The sequence below is a fragment of the Grammomys surdaster genome, unplaced genomic scaffold (assembly GCF_004785775.1).
Source record: "Grammomys surdaster isolate TR1022 unplaced genomic scaffold, NIH_TR_1.0 125982, whole genome shotgun sequence".
Classification (NCBI taxonomy): Eukaryota; Metazoa; Chordata; class Mammalia; order Rodentia; family Muridae; genus Grammomys; species Grammomys surdaster.
Window position 1 is genome coordinate 888,516 of NW_021620798.1, and position 26,410 is coordinate 914,925.

The 26,410-nt window shown below is 35.7% G+C and overlaps 1 protein-coding gene across 2 annotated transcripts in view; it reads right to left on the reverse strand.

Annotated features, from left to right (window-relative positions):
* Atp11c (ATPase phospholipid transporting 11C) overlaps window positions 1-26,410 on the reverse strand; it is a 182,689-nt gene that overhangs the window by 43,381 nt on the left and 112,898 nt on the right. For both annotated transcript variants that reach the window (XM_028754138.1, XM_028754139.1), the window contains 8 exons: window positions 25,202-25,352; window positions 24,516-24,713; window positions 8,490-8,651; window positions 7,536-7,687; window positions 6,923-6,994; window positions 5,688-5,761; window positions 3,739-3,842; window positions 2,940-3,121 (listed from right to left, as the gene is read on the reverse strand). In XM_028754138.1, the coding sequence (XP_028609971.1) occupies window positions 2,940-3,121; window positions 3,739-3,842; window positions 5,688-5,761; window positions 6,923-6,994; window positions 7,536-7,687; window positions 8,490-8,651; window positions 24,516-24,713; window positions 25,202-25,352 (1,095 nt within the window). The remainder of the gene's footprint in view (window positions 1-2,939; window positions 3,122-3,738; window positions 3,843-5,687; window positions 5,762-6,922; window positions 6,995-7,535; window positions 7,688-8,489; window positions 8,652-24,515; window positions 24,714-25,201; window positions 25,353-26,410) is intronic.

Here is a 26,410-nt window from a genome sequence, read left to right on the forward strand (position 1 = left end):
GTTTTGTATTTGCAAGTTAAGTTTTTAAAAGTGATTTTTATAAATGCGTTTCAATGGGTATGTATTGCTGCTTCCACAAGGCATAGATTACTAAATAAAAATCCAAGTGCCAAATACCTCCTTGCAAGTTTATTGTATTGTATTGTATTGTATTGTATTGTATTGTATTGTATTGTATTGTATTGTATTGTATTGTATGTGTATGGGTGTTTTATCTGTATGTATATCTGTGCACTATATGCATGCAGGTTCCAAGGAGGCCAGAAAAGGACACTGAATTCCCTAGAATTGGAACCCAGGTCTTCTGGAAGTACAACCACTGTTCTTAAGTGCTGAGCCATCTCTCTAGCTTTCTTCTTGTGAATGTGAGGCTCTCAGAGAGTCCCCCAAATTAAATAAGCTCTTGTTATGGCTCTTGGTTGCTCACCAGAACTAAATGGTAAGACCCGATTGTTGAAGACACCATACACAATTGTTGCAGGATAGAGAAATCAAGACTAGAACTGAGTTGCAAGCTTCCTTCTGGCTCGATAGCTTTCAATGTGCTTGAAGGTGCTATGTAGCTATCATGAACTCTTTGACAATACCAACTCTCCAGGCAAGATGTGTCTACTGGTACAATATGATTGATAGGAGTAGCCACTGCTCTTTAAAAGCTGCATTTGAGGAGGCTGGAGAGATGGCTCAGTGATTAAAAGAACTGGCCAGTATTGCAGGGGACCTGGGTTTGATTTCCAGGAACCACAAGGCAGCTTTCGACTGTTGGTAACTTCAGTTTTTTAGGGATCTGACAATTCTTGCTTCTGAGGGTACTACATGCATGTAGTGTATAGGCACACCTTCAGGTAAAACACCCATACACATAAAATAAATAAATCTCTTTTAAAAATTGTATTTGAGGCCCATTCCTTGAGAGGGAACTTATGTTGGGTACTTCAAACTAGCCAAAAGTCTATAGCTGGAGAGGTCCTAGGCCCTAAGAGGTAATTTGTTTTTTGTTTGTTTGTTTGTTTGTTTTTACTAAGTGGATATAGTATCAAACTGTCTTCTAAATATTTATGTTTATACCTATAGATTAGTGCTGCTCTCAACCTTGGTTAGAGAAGATTCACTTTGCAGTGGGTGATAGTTAATGAAATAAAAGTGATAACTGGTCAAAGTGATAATAAGTGACAGTTGACAGCTCAGACTTAAATGGGAAATTTATATAATCCCTCCAAGTTTTAGGAAACATGATGAAAGAGAGGATCAAAAAGAATTTAAGGTCTGGAAGAAGGGGAGGAATGCTTTGAACTATTAGCTTCTGGCCTTGGCCTAGCCACTGCAATCATGAATTCACAGCAGGTGTATCTACCTACACAAAATGGAACTCATCAAAAATTCTATCATGGGTGGAGAACTGGCTCATAGTTACTCTCTGAGGAACTATTGACAATTAATGGTTGCCGGGGTAGGATAGTAATTTTCTTTAGTGGCATAGCCAGCACTAAATTGTCCATGCTTGGGTAAATGATTATACTAATCAAACTCATGAAAGGGACCTTAATTCAACTCAGTGGGCTGCAAAAAAACCAAAACAAAACCAAACAAAAACCAAACAGAAATCAGACAAGGAAAGAGACAAGAAAATAGGAGGGAAACTTGTTGGGTAGAAGAGGTTTAATAGGAGCAGGACTAGGATGAGAGAGGTTGTTAGGGGATGAGGTGACTAAATTACAGTGTGTGTAAGACCAATAAATAAATATTAACATAGAATAAAAACAATGAAATTTTAATACATATATTGGTTAAATATATGTCTGTAACTTTTTGAGTAATTAAAAATTTAATTAATTTATTGTATATGTATGGGTGTTTTTCCCTGTGTGCATAGAATTGTATTGCATGTGCATGTCTGTTGCCCAAGAATGGCCAAAAAAGTAATTGGATACCTCTGGACTGCAGTTATAGATGATTGTGGATACCATGTGGATGCTGGGAACTGATTCTAGGTTCTCTGGAAGAGCAACCAGTACACTAAACCATCAAGTCATCTTTCTAGTCCCTTTCTCTTAATTTACAACTCTTTGAAAAACTTGTTTTATTTAAAACATTAACATTATTTCAATCAAATTACTGACTAAGTTCTATAATAATGTCTCAAAGAGCTCAGCCTATATATTTAACTTTTTAAAATATATTCAGAAATATATTCTGGCATGTAGAAGCAGGTTAGGTTAAATTCTTGAGCTATTTACTATGCGTTTCCTTTCTAGTCATTTACCAAAATCTTACCCATTCTTCTATGCATCAGTTCAAATAATGATTCTACGATCCTGTCTTATATACTGTAAGGTTGTTTCATAACAGCTCCATAAACAATTAGAAGATTTAGTAAATATTCAAAAGAGTATATTGAGAATGGACTCACTTTTTCTAAGATGCATGTATTTACTTTAAAACTATTTCTAGAGCTCAAAATTTGCTATATTTTCCATACTTGGTAAAATAAACCAATCTAGGTTTACTTAGACAATACTAAAAGAGATTTCAAAATATGTAAATAAATTACTAATTTGGTGCATACCTAAATGACTGGTCATTAAAATAACAAGAATAGACCTGAAGAAAGACAATACCAATAGACATGTTAATATGGACAGGTAATTAAGGAATGCTGGCTGAGGGAAGAGAAATAGTCCTCCCCCTCCCAAGTGCACACCAATTCCTTAGCCAATACTAAAAGGTCAGCCCTGAAAAGAAACATTCAAATAACATTATAGAGACTGAGTAGGCATTTATATATTTAGGAACACACATAAACACATGGCCACTTAAAGGAAAAGGAGATCATGAATGTGAAAGAGAACACAGTAGGGTTGGACATGAGAGGTTTTAGAGGGAGGAAAGGGAAGGGAAAAAATGATACAATTACAATCTCAAATAATTTAACAAATTACTTGTCTTCCACAGCTGTGGCTCCAATTAAATTCATGCTAGTTTCAATCTCATCAAAAATCTTTTCCAGTTTTTCTTCTCTATCTTGTAGGGCCATTTTTGCCTCTATTAGTTGTGCATTGATTCTTTCAAAATCATCTGGAGGAATTTCTTTGAAGGCTACACAAAGAGTCCGATATCCATCCTAGAAGCAAAGCAGAAGTTCTATAGTTACCTCAATAATAGCTAAAAGAATGTGATACCCTTTTAAAGATTTGGTTTTAATGATATATTGTGTTTTTATCAGAATATGTCTCTGTATGTTTATGTTCACATGAGTGCTGATGACTATGGAGGCCAGAGGCATGAGATCTCCTAGAGCTAGAGTTACAGGTAGCTATGAACTATCCACCATGAGTACTGGGAACCAAACTTGGGTCTTCTGCCCTTACTGCTGAGCCATTTTCCTAGCCTCAGTCATATTCTTGAAAGGCATTTGCTTTACCCATCTGTATAAAAGAGAAATTCTGATGTTTAATTTTTTAAAATGAACAGCATGCAACTAAAAAGTTAACATTTCATCAAGTTCAAAATAACTGATCACTATCTTGAAAAAATCCTTGAAACATCTTCACCAAGTACTAGTTCTGATCACAATATTGGTCTAGAATAGTAATTTATGTTAATATAAGGAATAATGGAATATGACCAAATTTCCAAGTATAAAATAAACTATAACCTCAACATCTCTTTAGAAACCATAAACATAGGTATGGCCAGCATATCTCCATTTACTTATTGAAGCGAGGGGTGTAGGCTCACCATTGCATTACGTTCCACATGGACTTTGGTTAACTCAATTTCATGGTTATGCACCCTGGGAAAAATTGATGAATCTGCTCCTTTACAGAAAAGTAGTATATCTCCTAAAATAAAGAACCGAAGTAATTAACTTAGAATTTGAAGAGTGGTAATAGGATTTTTAAGAAAAGATAACTCTAAGATGGCCTTTCTCATGCAACTTCTAGATATTTTGAATCTCTTCTGTAATATTCCACCAAATGGAATAAAATTATGTAGAGCTTTAGTCTGTAAGAACCATCATCATATCTTCAGAATATTATGGATATAATAAATAAGGCAAATACTACCACATTCACTCCTGCTATAGTCCCTTCCAGTAAATCGTGGAGCAGTCGGCCATAACAAGGAACTCCAGGTGAGCATCTTTGAAAATGTAGCCAGTCATGATCTAGAGCCAAGAACCAAAAACTTCCAAAGCCCAAGTTCATTCTGAATAAACCAAGAACACTTGCTTGATACTGGGATTTTAAGTTTTTTTTTTAAAAAAAAGATATTTAAAATTCCTTTATAGAATGCTGATTTTATAAGTGGAGTTTTATTGAAAGGATCATGTGGATTACAGTTTGGGCCTCCTCACAAGCTCATATTTCCTAAAATAAATATTTGTAGGCATATATCCCCATTCACATGCATATATATATATATCTATAGTGTATGTGATTTTATATGGATTATGCAAAAATTGCTGAGTTCTAGTACAAGAAATGTCTAAGAAATAAAATACTCACTGTCAGGAAACATATCTAAACCTAAATCTTATATGCTAAGACAAGTGGCTTCCTGGAGGGATGGTGTATGTAAAATGTGTATATATGTATATGTGTACATGTGTATATGTATAGAAGTTTAAAAAGTTAGACATAATGAGTATGAGATGTTCTATTAGAAGCAAAGAAAATATTAAAATATATGGGATATTATATCTGTTATATTTTAAAATATGAATTAAAAATTGTTCCACTTCAAAAAAAATAAGTGGAGTTTTAGATCATATACTATTGAGCATTATAAGACACTTTATCCTTATGAGGCAAAGAGCTGTGCTAAACAAATTAAAAAGTGTAGTTTTGGGACCAATACTTTGCATGTCATTTTCCAGACATTTTACCATCTGCAGAATATAGGTGTAGATGTACACACATAAAAATATTTAAATGCTAAATATTTCATTTCTAGTTATACAAGGAAGTCTGTTTAGAAGTCATAAATAAATTCCATGGTCATATACTAAAATCAGTCTCATGAGTTTGCTTTCATCTCAGAAAATCTGAGTAAAATGAACTGTATTTCTCCATGGGTTTGTCTGCAGTTTCATATTCTTCTCACTAAACAATTTGCAGCAGATTTAATACTAAAATAAATCAAGGATATTTTGAGAATAACCTCTTGGGGGGAGTCAAAGAAACACAGTGAACACATATCCATACATCTGAAAGCTTTATCCAAATAAAGTAGGAGTGTTCTCCCATAAGTCTTTCAGAATCTAATCAGGAGGCAAACTACCATAGTTCCTTCCAAAGACACTGAGCAGCCTAGAGATGATGGTACTCATTTCTCTGAAAAGGCAAGTTTTATTTTTTCAGGGTCCTTAGCTCTGTAGTCAAACAAGAATATCCTTTCCCAGAAACTTAGGTTAATGATACATCTCTACTTCACTTGCTTCCAAAGAGCATCAAGCAGTAGTAGAGTAAGAGAGGTCAGAAAAGGATAGAAAACCACCAACTTTCTTAACTCTAAGCTGCTATAATTGGTATTTCCATACCATTCTGTGATACAAAGGCCCTGTTTCAATAAAATTTGCAAGACTACTAAAATCCTATACTATATAAATTTTTTCTCAGAAAGTTTATAAACAACAACATTACAAATAGAAAAAGATAAATAAGTCAAATTTTAAAGATGCATACCTCCTTGGGTCCTTACAATTACACTCATACGTCGGCGGACAGAATCAAAATTTAAGGTGTGGAGAAGTTCATATCTTTAGGAAAGACGAAAAAGTGAAATAACTCAATTACACTGAAATAAGTAAAAGCACATGACTGAACCATCTTAATGACACAAAGATTTCCTCTTAGGATGTGGGCAGCTAGTTTTGTGTACAACTGGTACTTTACACTTTTCTTTGAAATATCTCTGTATGTTAACTATTCTGATAATAGCAGTAAAAGTTATTTTTATTTTTTCACTTTATAACGTAAAAAAGAGTGACTACATAAGTATGGAAAACAAAGAACTAGCCCATCAAGCCAGATCTGGAGGGGGTGTTTAGTGGGGTTGTAATTTGAGTGCCTATTAGGGGGTCAGACACTATGCTATGTGTTGAGGAACTGAGATGAGTCTGCTGATGACTTTTCTAAGAACTTAACCACATTATAAAGGAGATAAAGGGTAAGGAAAATTAACTACATTCCAAGTCCATTAAATACTTCCTTTAATCAAAACACTCAAAAGGGAGAAACCAGAGCACAGATTTTAAAAAAGCCACCTGAAAGAATGTTTCCTGGAAAATGGTATATGCTGGATTCTACAAGGATGACATGTTAAAGGGAAGGAGCTATGATTTTAGAGCACACATATAAAAGCATACATAGCAGCCCATGGTTCATAAAAGAGTTTAAATTTCCAATGTTTGGAAAACTCAATGAGAGGAGAATAGCAAAAGATGAACTACACAAAATAAGCAGATGCTGAGAACTGGGAACTTTGGTGCTGTTTTAGAAAGTGGCATTTTATCTTAAAACAGTAAAGAAGTCACAGAAGGGGTTAAAAAAGCACAATGACATGAGATGGCTTAGATCTGTCTATGTACATATGAGCTATTAATTAGATTAAATCATACAGGAGAGTTAAAAAAGGAAGGGAATTGAGAGTAAATATTTTTGTCTACATTTTACAAACAGTTCACCAAGACTCATTCTGGACAACATGTAAACCAAAATGGAATTTCTACTTCAAATTCATGTTTTTGACATTCTATGAAAAATAGCTTTCCCTACTCCAGCTATATTTATACAAAACTCTGATATGGGAGAATACAATTCAGTATTTATAGGTACATAAGTTTTCTTTCCTTTCTGATTTCATTTACTGTTTACAATTGGGTTAAGAATGACAAACATCAAAACACAGAGCTACTTACTCTTCTATTTCTTTTCTTTGGTTCTCTACTCTGATATGTCCATTCCAATTTCCCAAAAATGTGAACCCAAACCTATTGAAAACAATAAAAAAGCCTTGTATATCTTCAAGGAACAATTAATTTTCTCTTGCCCTGACACTGTCTAGCCTTAATCTCTTTTCTTTTATAAGATCTCAATCTCCAATTTTATTTCCCTTTTCAAGATGAGTTGATAACAAAGTAATACAACTACTTACTACTGTATTCATGAGGGAGTCCATCTGTAATTCTAATTTTGTAGCAAACACATTATGTGACCTTTTAGCTACTTAGTCATCTTGAATCTCATGGGTAAACTGAATTGTCACTTACCAAATGGCATTAAAATTGCTGGCAGCACTTAGAAATAACATGAGTTTTATAAAAGCTGTTGTTAGATGATTTACAAACTTTGAGAATTTGGACTGATGACTGGGATGTATACATAAGACAAATTAAACTAATGCCTCACTATCTTCTGTTTGAACTTGCATAATAGGAGAGGCACATGATAGATTTAATGAAGCAAATGAAGAAACATCAAATGCCTACCCTCTTGTGGTTTCACTTTCTCAGAAATTCAAGAAGTACTTACTTTTTAGCTCCTTTCACCAAGGCTATCTCATCTGGTGAGGAGGAGATGTATGTGAATCCAGCTCCTTCTACAGGTCCATCAACAGCATCATTTGTTTTAATTTCTACAGTGTGACATAAGCATAGGGCACGGAGAAAGAGCTCCTCTCGGTTCTGTGGAAAAGAAACATAAAAATTACTATTCTTTTTATTTTGATCACTAGGTAACCCAGACAGTGAACAAAGAAAAAATATTAAGGTGACAGAATGTCATAATCTCTAGGAAATTTAGTTATAGCAGCTAATAGAATTACTGGTTCCTAGGCAGTACTATGTATTAACTCATTTGGATTAAAATAGTATCACCTATACCAAAGGTAGTGATTTCTTTAAGGCCTAAGATGTAGTTAGGTATCTAAGTCACAATCTAGCAGTTGTTCATGTGTAGGAAGACTTTGATTCATCTAACATGTAAATACTAGGTCTTTAATGATTTGAAGAGACACTATTCTTAGAAAAGCTTATTTTAAAAAGTGAATCCACATACAGCTAAATTAATGTTTTTGTTTAAATGTCATTTCCCATAATTCTACTTCTAAGTTCTAGTTGTCTACAAATGCTAATAAAAAAAGGTGCAGCTAAAAAAACAAGTGATTACTCAAAACTCAGTATCATGCACCCATTGTAAAATTCGGTATTTCTACTATATAGGGATAAAACACGTCTACAAAGATTGATTGCTCAGGTAAAATAATAACAAGAAAATGTAGGGCTGGAGACGTGGTCCAGCGGTTAAGAGCACTGACTGCTCTTCCAAAGGTACTGAGCTCAATTCCCAGCAACCACGTGGTGGCTCACAACCATCTGTAATGGGATCTGATGCTCTCTTCTGGTGTGTCTGAAGACAGCAATAGTGTACTCATATACATAAGATAAATAAATATTTTTAAAAAAAGAAAAAAAAAGAAAATGTTACCTTATCTGCTTTATCAAAATAGGCTAAGGGCCCATCAGTCTGAGATAATCCATCAACTTCCTGAGTTGTGCCTTTATATTTGTGCCCATCTATGCAGCATTCAATGAATTCCATGCTATTTTCAGTGAGTGTTCCAGTCTTATCTGTAAATACATAGTCCACCTAATAACGAGGACATAAACATACACATGTTCTTTAGTATGGTTAACTTTTAGCCAGCTGTAAGAAGGCAGTCCTACTTCCACAGCCACAGAAGTTAACTTGTTCTAAGACTTGTCAAATGTCAGAATTAGAGATGCACTATTATCAAATAAATGAGAAAATTGTGAGCATTTTCAAAGACACTGAAACTGACTTAAACATAGAAGACTAATAGGATAGAAAATCATGTATTTTATGAAGCTAAGCAACTTTAATCACTTAATGTTTCTATAAGGTAAAGTAGAAAGTCAATTTTCCAAGGAGGACAACAATAGAGTGAGTACAGCCTGCAACTGGCAAGTACATAAGCCAATGGGGGAAATGCAATAAAAAATTTAGCTGGCATGCAATAAAAGAAAAACTGATGAGAATATCTTCCTCCTTGAAAAGCACAGTTAAAATTTTTTCATTTTATAAATTTATTGGGTGTATGTGTATATGTGCATGCCATAATAAATAACATGCATGCCAATACACAGATAGAGGTTGGAGGACAACTCAGAGAAGATAGTTGTCTCCTTCCATCATGTAGGATCCAGAGATCCATGTTAGGTCATCAGGCTGGTTAACAAGCACCTTTACCTGGGGAATTTTTGTCAGGACAATTTCTAATAAAAATACTACATTGGAATAAAAGTATTACAACTATATAACATATAATACAGAAGAATGAGAAATGCTAACAGTTATCAAATTAGGAGATACAAAAGGTGGTAAGAGATTGCAAAAAAAATTACCATGCCTATTTTTCAGATATTCCTCAAAAGTGTTTCCAAATTTTTAAAAGATTAAAATATAATATGTAGGTATATGGTGTATATGGAAAATAAGACAATGGCATAAATTTTCCATTGCAATAAATCATTTTGAGTACTTCCATTTTATCTCAGTTTTTATCTATTCTATTTATAACATATGGCTTTTAGAAACCCACAATTTTATCTTTCTTTTTGCTAATTTATGTTTAAATAGTTAAAATTTCGAGCTGACAGGAACAAGTGTAAGCACAAGGTTCAGGTTTTTATTATGTAGGAAAAGAAAGAAACTCGAGCAGTAGTGGCTTTCTAATTATTCTTCAAAGCTTTTCATGGTAGCAACATTGATATAATCAGCCAAGTTTGAATTTTTGTTTTAAATTGATCCTAGTGGTATTACTTGTATATGATTTAGATTTTTCTAAGTAAACTGAAATTTGGGGAGGGCTTTCTATTCCTGATCAAAAATATTCACTTTTATTTTTCCATGAATGGTGGGTTGATTCACATCATTCATTTCAATTAGAATTAGCCCATTCAGAATCTCTTTTGTGTGTGCATATATGTGCAGGCCAGAGTACTTTGGATGTTGTCTAGGAACTATCCTTCTCTAGGGTCTCTAACTGACCTAGCTCTCTCCAAGGAAGCTAGGTGAGGTAGTCACAGTTAGTAAGTCTCAAGGATCTGCCTACCTCCAAGTATCCAGTGTTTGGGTTAAAGTACATGCCATCATGGTGGGCCTTTTGCAGGTAGTTCCTTAGGATAGAACTTATATTCCTATGCTTTTAAGGGAAACACTTTTTGTGACTGAGCTATATTTCAAGCCTCGCCCCCTTCAGAATCTTTTAGCATTAGTGTTAAAGGTAGTCACTTCAATTATAAAATGTACAATTCTTTTGCCTCTGGAGAACAGTTTAGACAGTAAAAGTAAACACTGAATCTCATAGGTATATGTCAACAAAATATAAAATAAAACATGCATCCTTTTAAGTTCTAAATTCCTAGGCAATGTTGATTCTGTTGGCCCTATAATCAGAATAAATACTTACAGAACCATTCTCATATGCCATGTATTCAAGAAAAGTGGACAGGGGGCTACCTGTGATTTATATTAAAAGGTATTTTCATATTTAAAAACCAGGATAAAAGGAGAGTTGCTCTTTGCCTCTGCCTAACAAACAGATTCTTCTTTAATGATTGTTTTGAGTTAGATGAAAAGGCTTCTCTATATCAGCAAATACAAGTTCATCATTTTATAGATGGAAAGCCTATATTAGTTGTATATTAGAAAATATACATTTGATCTGCTTCTGTTTAATGAAATAGCTTCCAACACACCAGAATGGTAGGAACATCTATTTGAGATGACAAGTTGCTCAGTGTGTTGCTCATAATCAACATGGTGTGACAGAAGGAGTGTCCCCACGAGGTATTGCTTTGTTTTTCTGGTAGATGATGATAGAGGACTATGCAATATTTGCTAACACAGATGTCTCTACACTCCTTTTCATTTCCCGGACCACCTCAACCTTTTTCTTTCTTTTTAAATCTGATGCAAAGGTTATAGAATCGAGGTGAAACTACTAAGTGATGGGTCTGGTGGCACAGGCCTATGATCTCCGCTACTGTCTGAACTACAGAGTGAGTTCAAGGCCAGTATGGATATTTTAGTGAGATCCTGTCTCAAAAAAGAAAAATGCTAGATATATAGCTTAGTAGTAAGAAACTTGTTTATTAGCATGTGTGAAATCCTTGGTTCAAGTTCCAGTACTAAGAAGCCAACCTTATATAAATACACACACACACACACACACCACCACCACCACCACCACCACCACCACCACCACCACCACCACCATCACCACCACCACCAATAACAACAAGAAACCAAAACAAACTCTACAAGTGCTGGATATACAGAAGATTCCTAAGCAAGAAATGTGAGTTTTCATTTCTTTCTGTATGGAATAGGACTCAAAGTTCCATAAATGCTAAGCAAATACTACATACTGAAGTACACCCTCACATTCTATGTTTTCAAAACCTTTAAAACTTCTAAGGAGCATATGTTGTACCTTTCCGACACTTGGAACTAACTGTACAGATAGCTGATTACATCTTCACACAACTTCAGCCTATCTGAACAGGTAATGAGGGAAGGGTTCCTCTCGACTAGTTGCCCATAGTCTAGATAATCACAACAGACAACCCTAATCACCCTTCCTAATGTGAGAAATCTGGATATTTAGCAAAGAAGGAATCATAATTTTGGGTCACAAATGAATAAATGGATTATGCAGTGAGGGCAATCTAATACTACTTATTACCTTAAAAGGGACTCAGAGAAAGAGATCACAGTCTCCTAGTTCAACCAAATAGAAGCCTCCTATTCATAATTTTAGAATTGTACTAGTTTTACATTAAGTCTATATTTCTCAGTATTCTCACCCTGGGAAATATTGTGGATAATGAACTAGAATAATTATTAATGACTGAATCGAATTCTAGTAATGCCTCACTATCATTTGAGGTTGTATATCCTCTTGATGTAAAGGGATGGGTGTCTGAAAAATGACAAGACTATTATATATTATAAAAAATCTATTTACTAATCTGTCTCCCAAATACAACCTAAAAACTTCTTGGTAACCCTAGAAAGAGATCTGTATGTTTCATATACTAATGAGATGACTGGTGGCCCTACATACCTAGATATTCTTTTGCATAGGAGACAGTTACTGAAGAAAGCAAGACATTAATTAAATGCCTGGAATTTTCACCTCCATCTCATAACCCCTGAGGGGAGGGTAAAAGAGCTCAAGGTTAAGGTGATCACCAATGGCCAATGATTTCATCATTATATGATGTTTTGTTACTTCTATTGAACCCTCAAAACAAAACAAACCAAGACAACATTTTAGATAGCTGAGCATGTGGAAATTTCCTAAAGGCTGGCAGAATGGTTTGCACTCCTTCCCATGTATGTACCTTGCGCTATGCACGTCTTTCATTTGGCTACTCCTTTGTATCCTTGATAACTATTTAAATATAGTGATAAGCAATATTATGCTTCCATGAGTTTTCTGGATCATGCTGTCAAATTAGTGAAATTCAATCAAGGGTCTGTGGTAATCTTGATTTGTAATTGGTCAAAATCACAAAGAACAACATGTACTTGTGATTAGTATTTGAATGACGTCAGGCTTCAATTTGTATCTTCAGGTAGATAGTATCAGAATTGGAACTCACTGGAGAATTTGCCTTGGTGTGTGTATAAATCCACTCTACCCTCATATATTGTGACAGTGTTGTATTGAATTACTCTTGAGTAGTGGAGGAAAAAAATAATTTTTTCTGCTCTTTTGGTGAACTTGGTTGCTATACAGGGATTAAAGAGAACTCTTGAACTAGACTAAACACATTAAGTTACCTATTTTGTAAGTTAAACAAAATAAATACCAAATGTTTTAACCTAAAGGAAACCTTAGACAAGAGACTTAGCTTATCAGTTATAAACCATGATAAATATCTCTTAATTTTTCTATAAAGTAAAATACTTGCTGCATAAGACTATAATGACTAAAGATAAAGCTTAACAATAAATATGTCCCACCTACTACATATATGTTGATGAATACTGTTGATGTTAGATATGGTTCTACCTCTCATTCCCATGCTCGCAGAAATAACACTCAGACTCAAAATATATTTACAAATACCTTGCCCATTTGGCTAGGCTCTTCTTTGACTAGATATAACTTAAGATACCCCATTTATTCTAGCCTACATTCTACTACAGAGCTGGTTACCTGTGCTCAAGTACCATCTTGCTGCATCTTCCTTAAGCCATAGGCCTTTTGATCGACAGGTGATGCATCCATACAATACATAAGATATCCTCGCTAAAGAATACTGTGATTTATTTGACTGATATTAGTCTTATGATTCTTTTTATTGTCCCATTAACTCATGATTTTCTTATTAATTTTAACCATACTAATAAAGTAAAGTCTATTATGTTTGCCCAAGCAAGTAATGGATAATTTGAGGGTTCTTTTGAACTTCTTAATAGTAACTTTAGTACACAGAACATATCCCAGGTACTTGTTAGGACCTCAAAACAACTGTATTGGATTAGTTGAATCAAGTTATAGCTTAAGAATGATAATGCCATATAATTAGATATAGCCACAAGATTGAACGAATGTAAAGAAGGCTAATCTAACAATATTTTTAAGATCCACTAAAACTATTCAGTTTCATGAAAGATTGGTACTTTATCATAAATTATCTTATAATTTTCTAATTGAATAAAGAATCTGGCCAGGCGGTAGTGGTGCACACCTTTAATCCCAGCACTTGGGAGGCAGAGGCAGGTGGATTTCTGAGTTCGAGGCCAGCCTGGTCTAAAGAGTGAGTTCCAGGACAGCCAGGACTACACAGAGAAACCCTGTCTCGAAAACAATAACAACAACAACAACAACAAAGAATCTGTTCCTTTATTTCTTACATCAAGCACTGTCCCAATAAATATCTTTCTATACTTTTTCAATACTAATTTGTCACTAAAGCAAATATTTACTATGGCCTTGATGGCAATAAACTGATTCTACCTTTAGTAACATAAAAAGCTCTACAACTTGAATTATTACTCATAAGAGAGGAAATTGGTTACACTTAATTTTGTGTGTAACAGTTCATTGAATGCTAAATAGCCCAAGAAACTATTTCAAGACTTCTTTGCATTTTTATTCTGATACTTTCTACACATACAAGCTAATAATGATTCCAAGTTGTTTAGGCATCGTATTAACTAAAGGAGTAATCTGCCATTAACTTTGTGATTTGAAGAAATGATAAACATATCAAGAAACATAGTTTGGCTGGGAAACTTGAAATTGAAACAAATGTAGTAGTTCCTTTCCACTGATCAAATTTACCAGATCATTACCTAACACTCTACTTTACTGCCTATACTCTTAATACAATCTAGAAGGTAAGAGCCAGACAGAGTATTCATATAGGTGGTATGTATACTAGTGAAGAAGAAATGTGAAAGAATGAGCTAAGAATCCTATCAAGAGAAACCTGCTGTAGGTATCCTGTGTGTCTCCAGAATGTATGAAGTTTAAACTATGAAATGATAGCTATTATATTTGCATAGTTGAGACTAGCCCTCACTTCTGCCTCTAGATATGTAAGTCCCTATAATCAGGCAACAAACATAACACACATTTACTTAGCGACAGTATGAGCTGGTAGCTTCTGCATTTATATGTTTTCTTATGTCAAAAGACTGTAGACTGAAGCCTACTCAGTTATTCAACCTTGCCCCTATGTGCAAATATAAGGCTTAATAAAGCTGGCATCAACTGTGACAGCTCAATTAATCAATAAGGGAACCTTCAGGAAATAGTCACGGGAAATGCCACTGGCTCACTTATTTCTTGTACTGTTTCAGCATTTCCAGAATCTATGAGGAATGTAGATTCCAGGGGTCTGAGCTACCAATATCCTGAAATAATTTCTAAACAGAATAGTATGTGCAAAGTCCTTTTGTCCTTTTCCATGTCAATTGTGAAATGGTACTTTGTGTCAAGAGCGGAAATAGGGGCTGGAGATATTGGCTCAGTGGTTAAGAGCACTCATTGACTTCTCTTCCAGGAAACCTAGATTCAATTCCTAGCACCCACATTGCAGCTTATAACCACTTGTAATTCTAAATCTTAGAGAATCTGATGTCCTATTCTGGCTTCCAAACACACTGTATACACATGGTCCAAAAACATACATGAAACCAGGATAACCATAACCTAACATAAAAATAAAGGTAAAAAAATTAAAATGGCCAGATATTGAGAGTATGAGGTGTAGACGGGCTAAATTCAGGGAGAATTTTGAGGTACAGATGCAAATCAGCACCATTTCAAACAAAGTTGAGGCTTTGTTCTAGCCACCATTTCATTGCCTGGATTTGCATTTTCTGGTAACAGAAATGATGTTCATACCACTCTAATATAATCAAGAGAATTAACTGAAAGCCAAAAATTTCCCTTCAACTATAAACATCATTAGATAATACACAGCAAATTTAAACACAGAGGAAATCTTTCTCAATACTAAATAAGAAAGCCAGGTCAAGTCTGAAGTCTATATTGATCTATTTTGGAAGCTGAGGCAGGAAGATCACAAAGTGAAGACTTGTCTGAGCTACCAAGTTATTTAAAGACTACCTATTCAATTAAGCAAGTCCCTTTCTCACAATTAAAGGTAGAAAGGATATATTCTAACCCGGTGGTAGAGCATTTACCTACCTTTATTCATATCTCAGGTTCAGTCCCGAGATCAATAAAAACAAAACACTAATAAGAAAAGCTCTTAAGAAGACATTGATTAGCCGGGTAGTTTAATCCCAGCACTTGGGAGGCAGAGACAGGCGGATTTCTGAGTTCGAGGCCAGCCTGGTCTACAGAGCGATTTCCAGGACAGCCAGAACTACACAGAGAAACCCTGTCTCGAAAAACCAAAAAAAAAAAAAAAAAAAAAAGAGAGAGAGAAGTCATTGATTAAATCACAGGTTACACTGCATTAGAAAATAAATGCTCCTATGTTAGAAACAAGAGCAGTGTCTTGGTTACCCTGTTATATGAAGCAAGCACACTGGAATACAGTATTAAGGAGGAAGGACATGCCTTCATGTTTTCCTTTCATTTAAATTTTTATACTGGAGACTTCCGGTCTGGGCCCGAGCATAGAGCAGGTCACAGGCTGCAGCTCTGTACCCAATCTCAGAAAACCAAGAGAAAGAGGGACTCCCAGGAGCTTTAACTCAGGAAGCATCCTAGGTAAGGAAAAGACAACACTTGCTCCAAACAGGGGGTAACCGGAACCCACTGGGACCCAGGAATTCACTCCTGGCCCAGAGCTCGGGCTCCATCCGGTCTGGGGCCTAGCACTCCGCAGATCCCGGGAGTCAGCTTGGCACCCAATTTCACAGAACCCAGAGGAAGCGGGGCTCCCAGGAGCTCTGATCCAAGCAGTATCTTAGGCAAGGAGGTGGCAATACTTGCCCCTAACAGGGAGCAACTGGGACCCACTGGGATCCAGGAATTCACTCCTGGTTCAGAGCATGGGCCCCTTCCGGTTTCTACCTGAGCAATGAGCAGATCTTGGGCCTCAGCTCTAAACCCAGCAGCAAAACCCATCCCAAACAGTTCTGACACAACCTAGATAATAGGAAACACAGGTTCCAGTCAGAGACAGCACAGATAGCACAAAGGAGATCCAGATGGCAAAAGACAAGCAGAAGAACACAAGCACCAGCAACCCAAGGTACTTGACATCATCAGAACCTAGTTCTCCCACATTAGAAAGCCCTAAACTCCCCATATCACCAGGAAAACAAGACCAGATCTAAAATCACTTCCAATGATGATGATAGAGGACTTTAAGAAGGACATAAATAACACTATCAAAAAACTTGAGGAGAACACAGGTAAACAGGATGAAGTCCTTAAAGAAACACAAAAATCCTTTAAAGAATTACAAGAAAACACAAACAGATGAAGGAATTGAACAAAACCATCCAGGACATAAAAATGGAAGAAGAAACAATAAAGAAATCACAAAGGGAGACTATCCTGGAGATAGAAAACCTAAGAAAGAAATCAGGAGTCATAGACACAAGCATCACCAACAGAATACAAGAGATAGAAGAAAGAATCTCAGGTGCAGAAGATACCTTAGAAAATATTGCCACAACTGTCAAAGAAAATGCAAAATGCAAAAAGTTCTTAACACAAAAAATCCAGGAAATCCAGGATGCAATGAGAAGACCAAACCCAAGGATAATAGGTATACAAGAGAGTGAAGAATCCCAACTTAAAGGGCCAATAAATAACTTAAACAAAATTATAGAAGAAAACTTCCCTAACCTAAGGAATGAGATGCCTGTAATCACCCAAAAAGCCTACAGAACGCCAAACAGACTAGATCAAAAAAGAAAAACCTCCTGTCACATAATAATCAAGACACAAAATGCACAAAACAAAGAAAGAATTTTAAAAGCAGTAAGGGAAAAAGGCCAAGTAACATATAAAGGCAAACCTATCAGAATTACACCTGACTTCTACCAGGTACTATAAAAGCCAGAAGATCCTGGACAAACATCATACAGACCCTGAGAGAACATAAATGCCAGCCCAGGCTACTTTACCCAGCAAAACTCTCAATTACCATAGACGGAGAGACCAAGATATTCCATGACAAAACCGAATTTACACAGTATCTTCCCACAAATCCAGCACTACAAAGGATAATACCAGGAAAGCTCCAATACAAGGAGGGCAATCATACCCTAGAAAGAGCAAGAAAATAATCCTTTTCCATCAAACCCAAAAGAAGATAACCACACAAACGATGTCTCCACTATTAGCAAAAATGACAGGAAGCAACAACACCCTCTCCTTAATATCTCTTAACATCAATGGACTCAATTCCCCAATAAAAAGGCATAGGCTAACGGACTGGATACGCAAACAGGACCCAGCTTTTTGCTGCTTACAGGAAACCCACCTCAGTGACAAAGACAGACACTACCTTAGAGTAAAAGGTTGGAAAACAATTTTTCAAGCAAATGGCCCTAAGAAACTAGCGGGAGTAGCCATTCTAATATCGAATAAAATCGACTTTCAACTTAAAGCTATCAAAAAGGATAAGGAAGGGCATTTCATACTTGTCAAAGGAAAAGTCAACCAACATGAACTCTCAATTCTGAATATCTATGCGCCAAATACAAGAGCACCCACTTTCATAAAAGAAACCTTACTAAAGCTCAAAACACACATTGCACCTCACACAATAATAGTGGGAGACTTCAACACCCCACTCTCAGCAATGGATAGATCATGGAAACAGAAACTAAACAGAGATACAGTGAAACTAATAGAAGTTATGAACCAAATGGGCTTAACAGATATCTATAGAACATTTCACCCTAAAGCAAAAGAATATACCTTTTTCTCAGCACCTCATGGTACCTTCTCCAAAATAGACCATATAATTGGGCAAAAGGCAGGCCTCAACAGATATAAAAAAAATTGAAATAATCCCCTGCATCCTATCAGATCACCATGGTCTAAGGCTGGTCTTCAAAATGACAAAGACAATGGAAAACCCACATTCACATGGAAACTGAACAACACCCTACTCCTTGATAACCTGGTAAGGGAAGAAATAAAGAAAGAAATTAAAAACTTTTTAGAATTTAATGAAAATGATGACACATCATACAAAATCTATGGGATACAATGAAAGCAGTGCTAAGAGGAAAATTTACAGCTCTAAGTGCCTACAAAAAGAAACTGGAGGGAGCATACACTAGCAACTTGACAATGCACCTGAAAGACCTAGAACAAAAAGAAGCTAATATACCCAAGAGGAGTAGATGGCAGGTAATAATCAAACTCAGGGCTGAAATCAACCAAATAGAAACAAAAAGAACTATCCAAAGAATCAATAAAACGAGGAGCTGGTTCTTTGAGAAAATCAACAAGATAGATAAACCCTTAGCTAGACTAATCAGAGGGCAGAGAGACAGTATCCAAATTAATAAAATCAGAACTGAAAAGGGTGACATAAAAACAGAAACTGAGGCAATTAAACAAAATCATCAGATCCTACTACAAAAGCCTATACTCAACAAAATTGGAAAATTTGGATGAAATGGACAATTTTCTAGACAAATACCAGTTACCAATGTTAAATCAGGACCAGATAAACCATCTAAACAGTCCCATAACCCCAAAAGAGATAGAAGCAGTCATTAAAAGTCTCTCTATAAAGAAAAGTCCGGGACAAGACGGTTTTAGTGCAGAATTCTATCAGACCTTCAAGAAAGACCTAATTCCAATTCTCTTCAAAGTATTCCACAAAATAGAAACAGAAGGAACACTACCCAATTCATTCTACGAAGCCACAATTACGATCATACCTAAACCACACAAAGACCCAACAAAGAAAGAGAACTTCAGGCCAATATCCCTTATGAACATTGATGCAAAATTACTCAATAAAATTCTAGCGAACCAAATCCAAGAACACATCAAAATAATTATCCATCACGATCAAGTAGGCTTTATCCCAGGAATGCAGGGTTGGTTCAATATTCGGAAATCCATCAATGTAATCCACTATATAAACAAACTCAAAGGAAAAAAACACATGATCATATCACTAGATGCTGAGCAAGCATTTGACAAAATTTAATACCCCTTCATGATAAAAGTCTTGGAAAGATCAGGAATTCAAGGCCCATACCTAAACATAGTAAAAGCAATATACAGCAAACCAGTAGCCAGCATCAAACTAAATGGAGAGAAACTTGAAGCAATCTCACTAAAATCAGGGACTAGGCAAGGCTGACCACTCTCCCCCTTCTTATTCAATATAGTATTGGAAGTCCTAGCCAGAGCAATTAGGCAACACAAGGTCAAAGGGATACAAATTGGAAAGAAGTCAAAATATCACTATTTACAGATGATATGATAGTATACTTAAGTGACCCCAAAACTTCCACCAGAGAACTCCTAAACCTGATAACTTTAGCAAAGTGGCTGGATATAAAATTAACTCAAGCAAATCAGTAGCCTTCCTCTACTCAAAAGATAAACTGGCTGAGAAAGAAATTATGGAAATGACACCCTTCACAATAGTCACAGATAATATAAAATACCTTGGTGTGAACCTAACCAAGCAAGTAAAAGACCTGTATGACAAGAACTTCATGCCCCTGAAGAAAGAAATCGAAGCAGATCTCAGAAGATGGAAAGATCATCCCATGCTCATGGATTGGAAGGATTAATAAAGTAAAAATGGCTATTTTGCCAAAAGCCATCTACAGATTTAATGCAATCCCCATCAAAATTCCCACTCAATTCTTCAGAGAGATAGAAAGAGCAATCTTAAAATTCATTTGGAATAACAAAAAACCCAGGATATTGAAAACTACTCTCAGCAATAAAAGAAAGTCTGGGGGAATCACCATCCCTGACTTCAAGCTGTACTAAAAAGCAATAGTGATAAAAACTGCATGGTATTGGAACAGAGACAGGCAGGAGGATCAATGGAATAGCATAAAAGACCCAGAAATGAACCCCCGTACCTATGGTCACTTGATCTTTGACAAAGGAGCTAAAACCATCCCGTGGAAAAAAGACAGCATTTTCAACAAATGGTGCTGGTCCAACTGGAGGTCAGCATGTAGAAGAATGCAAATTGATCCATACTTATCTCCTTGTACAAAGTTCAATTCCATGTGGATCAAGGACCTCCACCTAAAGCCAGCTACACTGAAACTAATAGAAGAGAAACTGGGGAAAAGCTTGGAACACATGGCCACAGGAGAAAAGTTCCTGAACAGAACACCAATGGCTTGTTCTCTAAGACCAAGAATTGACAAATGGGACCTCATAAAACTGCAAACCTTCTGTAAAGCAAAGGACACAGTCAATAGGACAAAGTGGCAACCAAGAGACTGGGAAAAGATCTTCACCAACCCTACATCTGATAAAGGGCTAATATCCAAGGTATACAAAGAACTGAAGAAATTAGACTCTAGACAATCAAAGAACCCTATTAAAAATGGAGCACATAGATGAACAAATAATTCTCAACTGAGGAAGCTCGAATGGTTGAGAAGCACCTAAAGAAGTGTTCAACATCCCAAGTCATCAGGGAAATGCAAATGAAAACAACACTGAGATTCCACTTCACACCAGTCAGAAGGGCTAAGATCAAAAACACAGGTGACAGCACATGTTGGTGAGGATGTGGAGAAAGAGGAACACTCCTCCACTGTTGGTGGGATTGTAAACTGGGACAACCACTATGGAAAGTAGTCTGGCAGTATCTCAGAAAATTGAACATAGTGTTACCTGAGGACCCAGCTATACCACTCCTGGGCATATACACAAAAGACATTTCAACATACAATAGGCACACATGCTCCACCATGTTCATAGCAGCCTTACTTATAATATCCAGAAGTTGGAAAGAACCCAGATGCCCTTCAACAGAAGAATGGATGCAGAAAATGTGGTACATTTATACAATGGAGTACTACTCAGCTATTAAAAACAATGAGTTCATGAAATTCTTAGGCAAATGGATGGAGCTGGAAAATATCACCTTGAGTGAGGTGACTCAATCTCAAAAGAAAATACACGGTACGCACTCACTGATAAGTGGATATTAGCCCAAAAGCTCACAATACCTAAGAAACAACATATAGACCACATAAAACTCACGAAGAAGAAGGAAGACGAAAGTGTGGGTTCTTTGGTCCTTTTTAGAAATAGTATCAAAAGTTTCACCCAGAGTTCCCAAAGTCTAAACCACCAGCCAGAGAGCACAAAGGGAGGGACTCATGTCTCCACCTGTATAGGTAATTGAGGGTGACCTTGTCAGACTTCAGTGGTGGAGGGCCATGGTCCCCGAAAGTTTGGATCCTCTACTGTTTAGGAATTCGAGAGCAGGGAGATGGGACTGGGAAGACGTTTGGAGCACACCCTCATAAAGATAGGAGGAGGGGGGTATGGGATAAGTGGTTTTGGGGGAGAATGGGAGAGGAGATAACATTGAAAGGTAAATACGTATAATATCCAATAAAAAAAAAAAACACAGATAAAGGGTCTAAAAAAAAAGAGAGAGTTTACTTATTTTAAATTATTTTCAAAAGTTTCTAGGAGTTGCTAATTGGCTAAGATCCTATTATAAGCTCTCCACAAAAGATTTTAAGTCTCTGTTCAATATTCTCAAGAGAGATATAAATCCTAATTTTCCTCAACAATTAATTGACAAAAGAGAGGTAATCTCACAAAAAGTAGAAGAAGCTATTACTAATCGATATATTATATAGTCTGATTAGTTGTAGGCTGTGCTATAACAGTCCTTTGACAAAAGATTATTAATATAGATTTTTATATCTTTAAATAGGGTCTTCATGACTCTCTGAGTGTGGAAGGAGCAACTGTTGGTGCTTCTGCCCTGATTTTACAAGAACTCTGAAAAACTGGCTTTAAAAACAAAATAGGGGGAACGGTACCCCCCCCCCAGAAGGAGTCCCCCTGAAATACTCTCCATCATGCCTTGTTCACTTTTATCTCTCTAAAGCTGAAAGCTCATGGCAAATCTCCTGCTGACTGCCTCTTTCACCACCGAGACCAACAAAAACTTTGCCACAGATATAGGGAAGGACCCTCTTACCCTTAAAGGGAATGGCCCAGACCCAGTTCCCTTACACCCACACTCCAGTGTCATTCCCTTCCCCACATCCGGCCTTTCTGTATTTATAACCCCTGTGTGAATGAATTACGATTTGAGAAAAAATAAATTAGTTAAAAAAATAAAAGAAAAGAAGGATGATTTAGATTTCTTATAGACATCAAGGGGATTCACATGATTCATGGTTAAGAATTACCTTGCTAACTTACATGCATAATGTGATTACACCGAGGAGAAAATCAATTATACACATGTTGTGAAGATACGGAGTAGCTATTTTTAACAACAGCCTTTAGATAACACAAATTGGTCAATTTTGCTGCCAGCATTGATCAATGTCAAAACTGCTCATGATATTTAGTCTAGAGGGTTTTTTTTTAAAAATATAAACCAGAGATCCTAAAAGAACCATATATATATCAATGGTTTTTGAAAATATTTTATCTATCATTTCATTTATGTTAAAACATGCTAGCCCTTTTTGTCCTGGGAATACTTTTATTTTTGTCCATCATGTTAAAGCTTGTCTTTAACAACATCAACATGTTTGCAGCCAAAGTACATGGTTTGAAACTGAAAACGGTCCCCTAGACAGAGTTATTAAACTACCAGGCTGGCAAGCCAAGGACAACTAAGATTCTGCACAGAGCCTTACCAATCTAAGACAGAAGTGCATTGCTTTTGATAATGCATATTCCACGATGGGTAAGGAAGGCATTCTTGTCAGAATGACATAAGCTCAGTCTTGTTTATGACATTAAAAAAGGGGGGAAAGGCAGAGAGCTTTTGGGGCTGCTTGGAATGACAGGCTCAGTCTTGTTTATGAAATAAAAAAAGGGGAGAGATGGAGAGCTTTTGGGGATGCTTGGCAAGAATCTGACATGGGCCAAGGACAGGGAAGTGAGCTTCAGGCAGCAATATGATACTAGGCTAGAACAAGGAAGTAATTTCAGTTAGGAATCTAAATTTTAGGCTAGAACAAGGAAGTAGGCTTCAGACATGAAAATGACTTTGGGCTAGGACAGGGAAGTTGGCTCAGATATTTGGTCATCCTGATAAGCCCTTAGAAACAGTGATCACAGGAGAGAACACAGAACTTTGTTTATTGCCTTGCTTGTTCTTTGACTATTTGTGTTTATTGTCTTGCTTGTTCCTTGACTATTTGCATCTATTGTATTGCTAATTCCTCAACCTAGAACTGACCTTAATACTTGCATGTAATTAAAATGGTATAAAAGCAAAAAGGAGGAGGGGGGATGAGGTAGGAATTTTCTAGGGAGGAGAAATGGGGAAAAGGAATAACATCTGAAATGTAAATAAATAGAATATCAAAAAAATCTAAAAAAAATGTTTTTATACTGGAATACATATAGCTTGCTAAGTCTATGTTCAATGTCATAAGAGATGTACCCCAGAAAACATCAATATAGGATAACTATGGTTAACAAATATGCATGTGTAAAATAGCTATATTTTATTACACCTCATTCTATGCAGAAATGAGTATAGGAAGTAATGTAAACCACATTTCACGTTTATAATCTAACAGTATCACTTGGTGAATATACTTATATTTAATATATAAATTTTATCCTTTGTAAAAATACTAGTAAAAATAACTGAAGTGGTAGTTGTGAATATATTGTAAACCTTTAATTATTTGTCTGTACTAAAGATTTTTCTTTGAATTACATGTCAATAAAAGTAATGGTTACTTATATCTGTATTCCAAACTAGAAAATGTTTTTATTATATAGTAATTTAACTTAAGCAAAAACTGTGTTCTCACCTGACCAAGTTCTTCATTAAGGTCTGATGTATTAACCAAGGCTCCTTCATTAATTTCTTCATCAAAAAAGTCTTTATCCCATGAAATAAAGAATGAACCTAAAAATTTCTGCATTTCTACTGTGACATACATGGAGACAGGTATAATGAAGTTGAAGAGAACCATGAATGATAAAAAATCAGTGAACATTTTCAAAACCTAAAATAAGAGATGGTTCATGTTAATTAGATTCATAGTCTCCTTAGATTAATATAATATAAAATGGCTTTCTTTCCATTTCAATGCTTAACACACTATTAATATAAAGAAACTTCCTCATGACACTATATCATTATGGTCAAAATTATTAGTATTAAGAACATTTTAGAACAGTATGAATTTTATCTATATTTTTCAGTGTATAGGCTTTCTACTTTAATATTTTTTTACCTCATTAAGTCCTAAGTTCCTCTCACCCATAGATGGAAGCATTCAACGTTCATATGTAGATATGAACACAAGTTCATAATTAAAATGCCAGAAAGCTCATGACTTTTCAAATCTTTTAACAAAAGAGTTAAACAAACACAGACATATATGAAGTAAAAACAAATCTAAATCAAAAGGTATCATTTTTCTGAGTAGTATTTTAGTAAAGGGTAGCCTAATCACAAAAGAGTTAATACTTCTCACAGCAAATCAATTACCTTAAAAGTTTCCCGTTCCTTTTGAGTCTTTTGGTTATACCAAGGTTCATCATTGTATGGGGTACTTTGCCAAACATACTTTAGAGTTGTGCATACTGCAGCTTTGGTCAGTAAGATAAATAAATAAACAATCAAGAAGGCATTAATAGATCTGAAAAACAAGATAGTATGTCTAGTTACTTAAGACATAAACAAAACATAAATTTAAATTGTTCAATTTTAATTTAGTTTAGTCTTAACTAATCTAAAGCTCCTCCTGTGTATGTCATATAATCACAGTCTAATATTTTTATGTAAGAATTTTAATTATCACAGCTGAAGTATCACTGTTAAGTGGCAAAATGGAAAATCTAGCCCTGAACTGTTCATTGATCATTAATGTTCCCCAAGGTACACTATCTGGCTAGTCAAACACACGTTTACTGAGGTTCCTGGAAATGGACATATCTATGTGTTTTAGTAACTACTTAACCTCTATTGAAAGTGTATTGCCTCTCTCTGCCAAAAGATTAAACATTTCAAACTAAAGGTAGAACAGCAAATATGAACCTCAAGCTGAGCATATATTCTATTTGCATTATTTGACAGCATAATTCTGGATAAGACACAACGAATCATATCCATGCCTAGAAAGAGCAAAGTATGTCTGGCATGGTAGTGTCTATAAATCCCAGTAGTTGGATTTATATTAGCAGGAGGATTACAAAATCAAGATCATCCTCAGTTTATGTAGCTAGTTTAAAATTAGATTGGGCTGCATAAGTCTCTCTCTCTCTCTCTCTCTCTCTCTCTCTCTCTCTCTCTCTCTCTCTCTCGCTCTCTCACTCTCTTTCACACACACACACACACACACACACAAACACACACACACACAGACACAGGCACGCAGGCACGCGCACATGCGTGTGTACACACAAACAAAAAATTGAATTAAAATTGAATTAAAATTTAAAAATTAAAATTTAAAAAATAGAAACCTGTTAGTGTCACTTACCTTACTTGATCTACCACTCCAATAATGTAGAACTAACTTACACATATCAACTAGGACCTCAAATCCAGCAACAAAAGAAAAAGAATTTACAACTTAGGTAAATGGTGCCATTTAAAAACTATGTAAGCTTATTTAAGTCATGAATTATCTTGGAGACCCTTTCTTCATTTGTATAGTTGAAAGAATCTAACATAAATTACTTCATAGGATTCAAT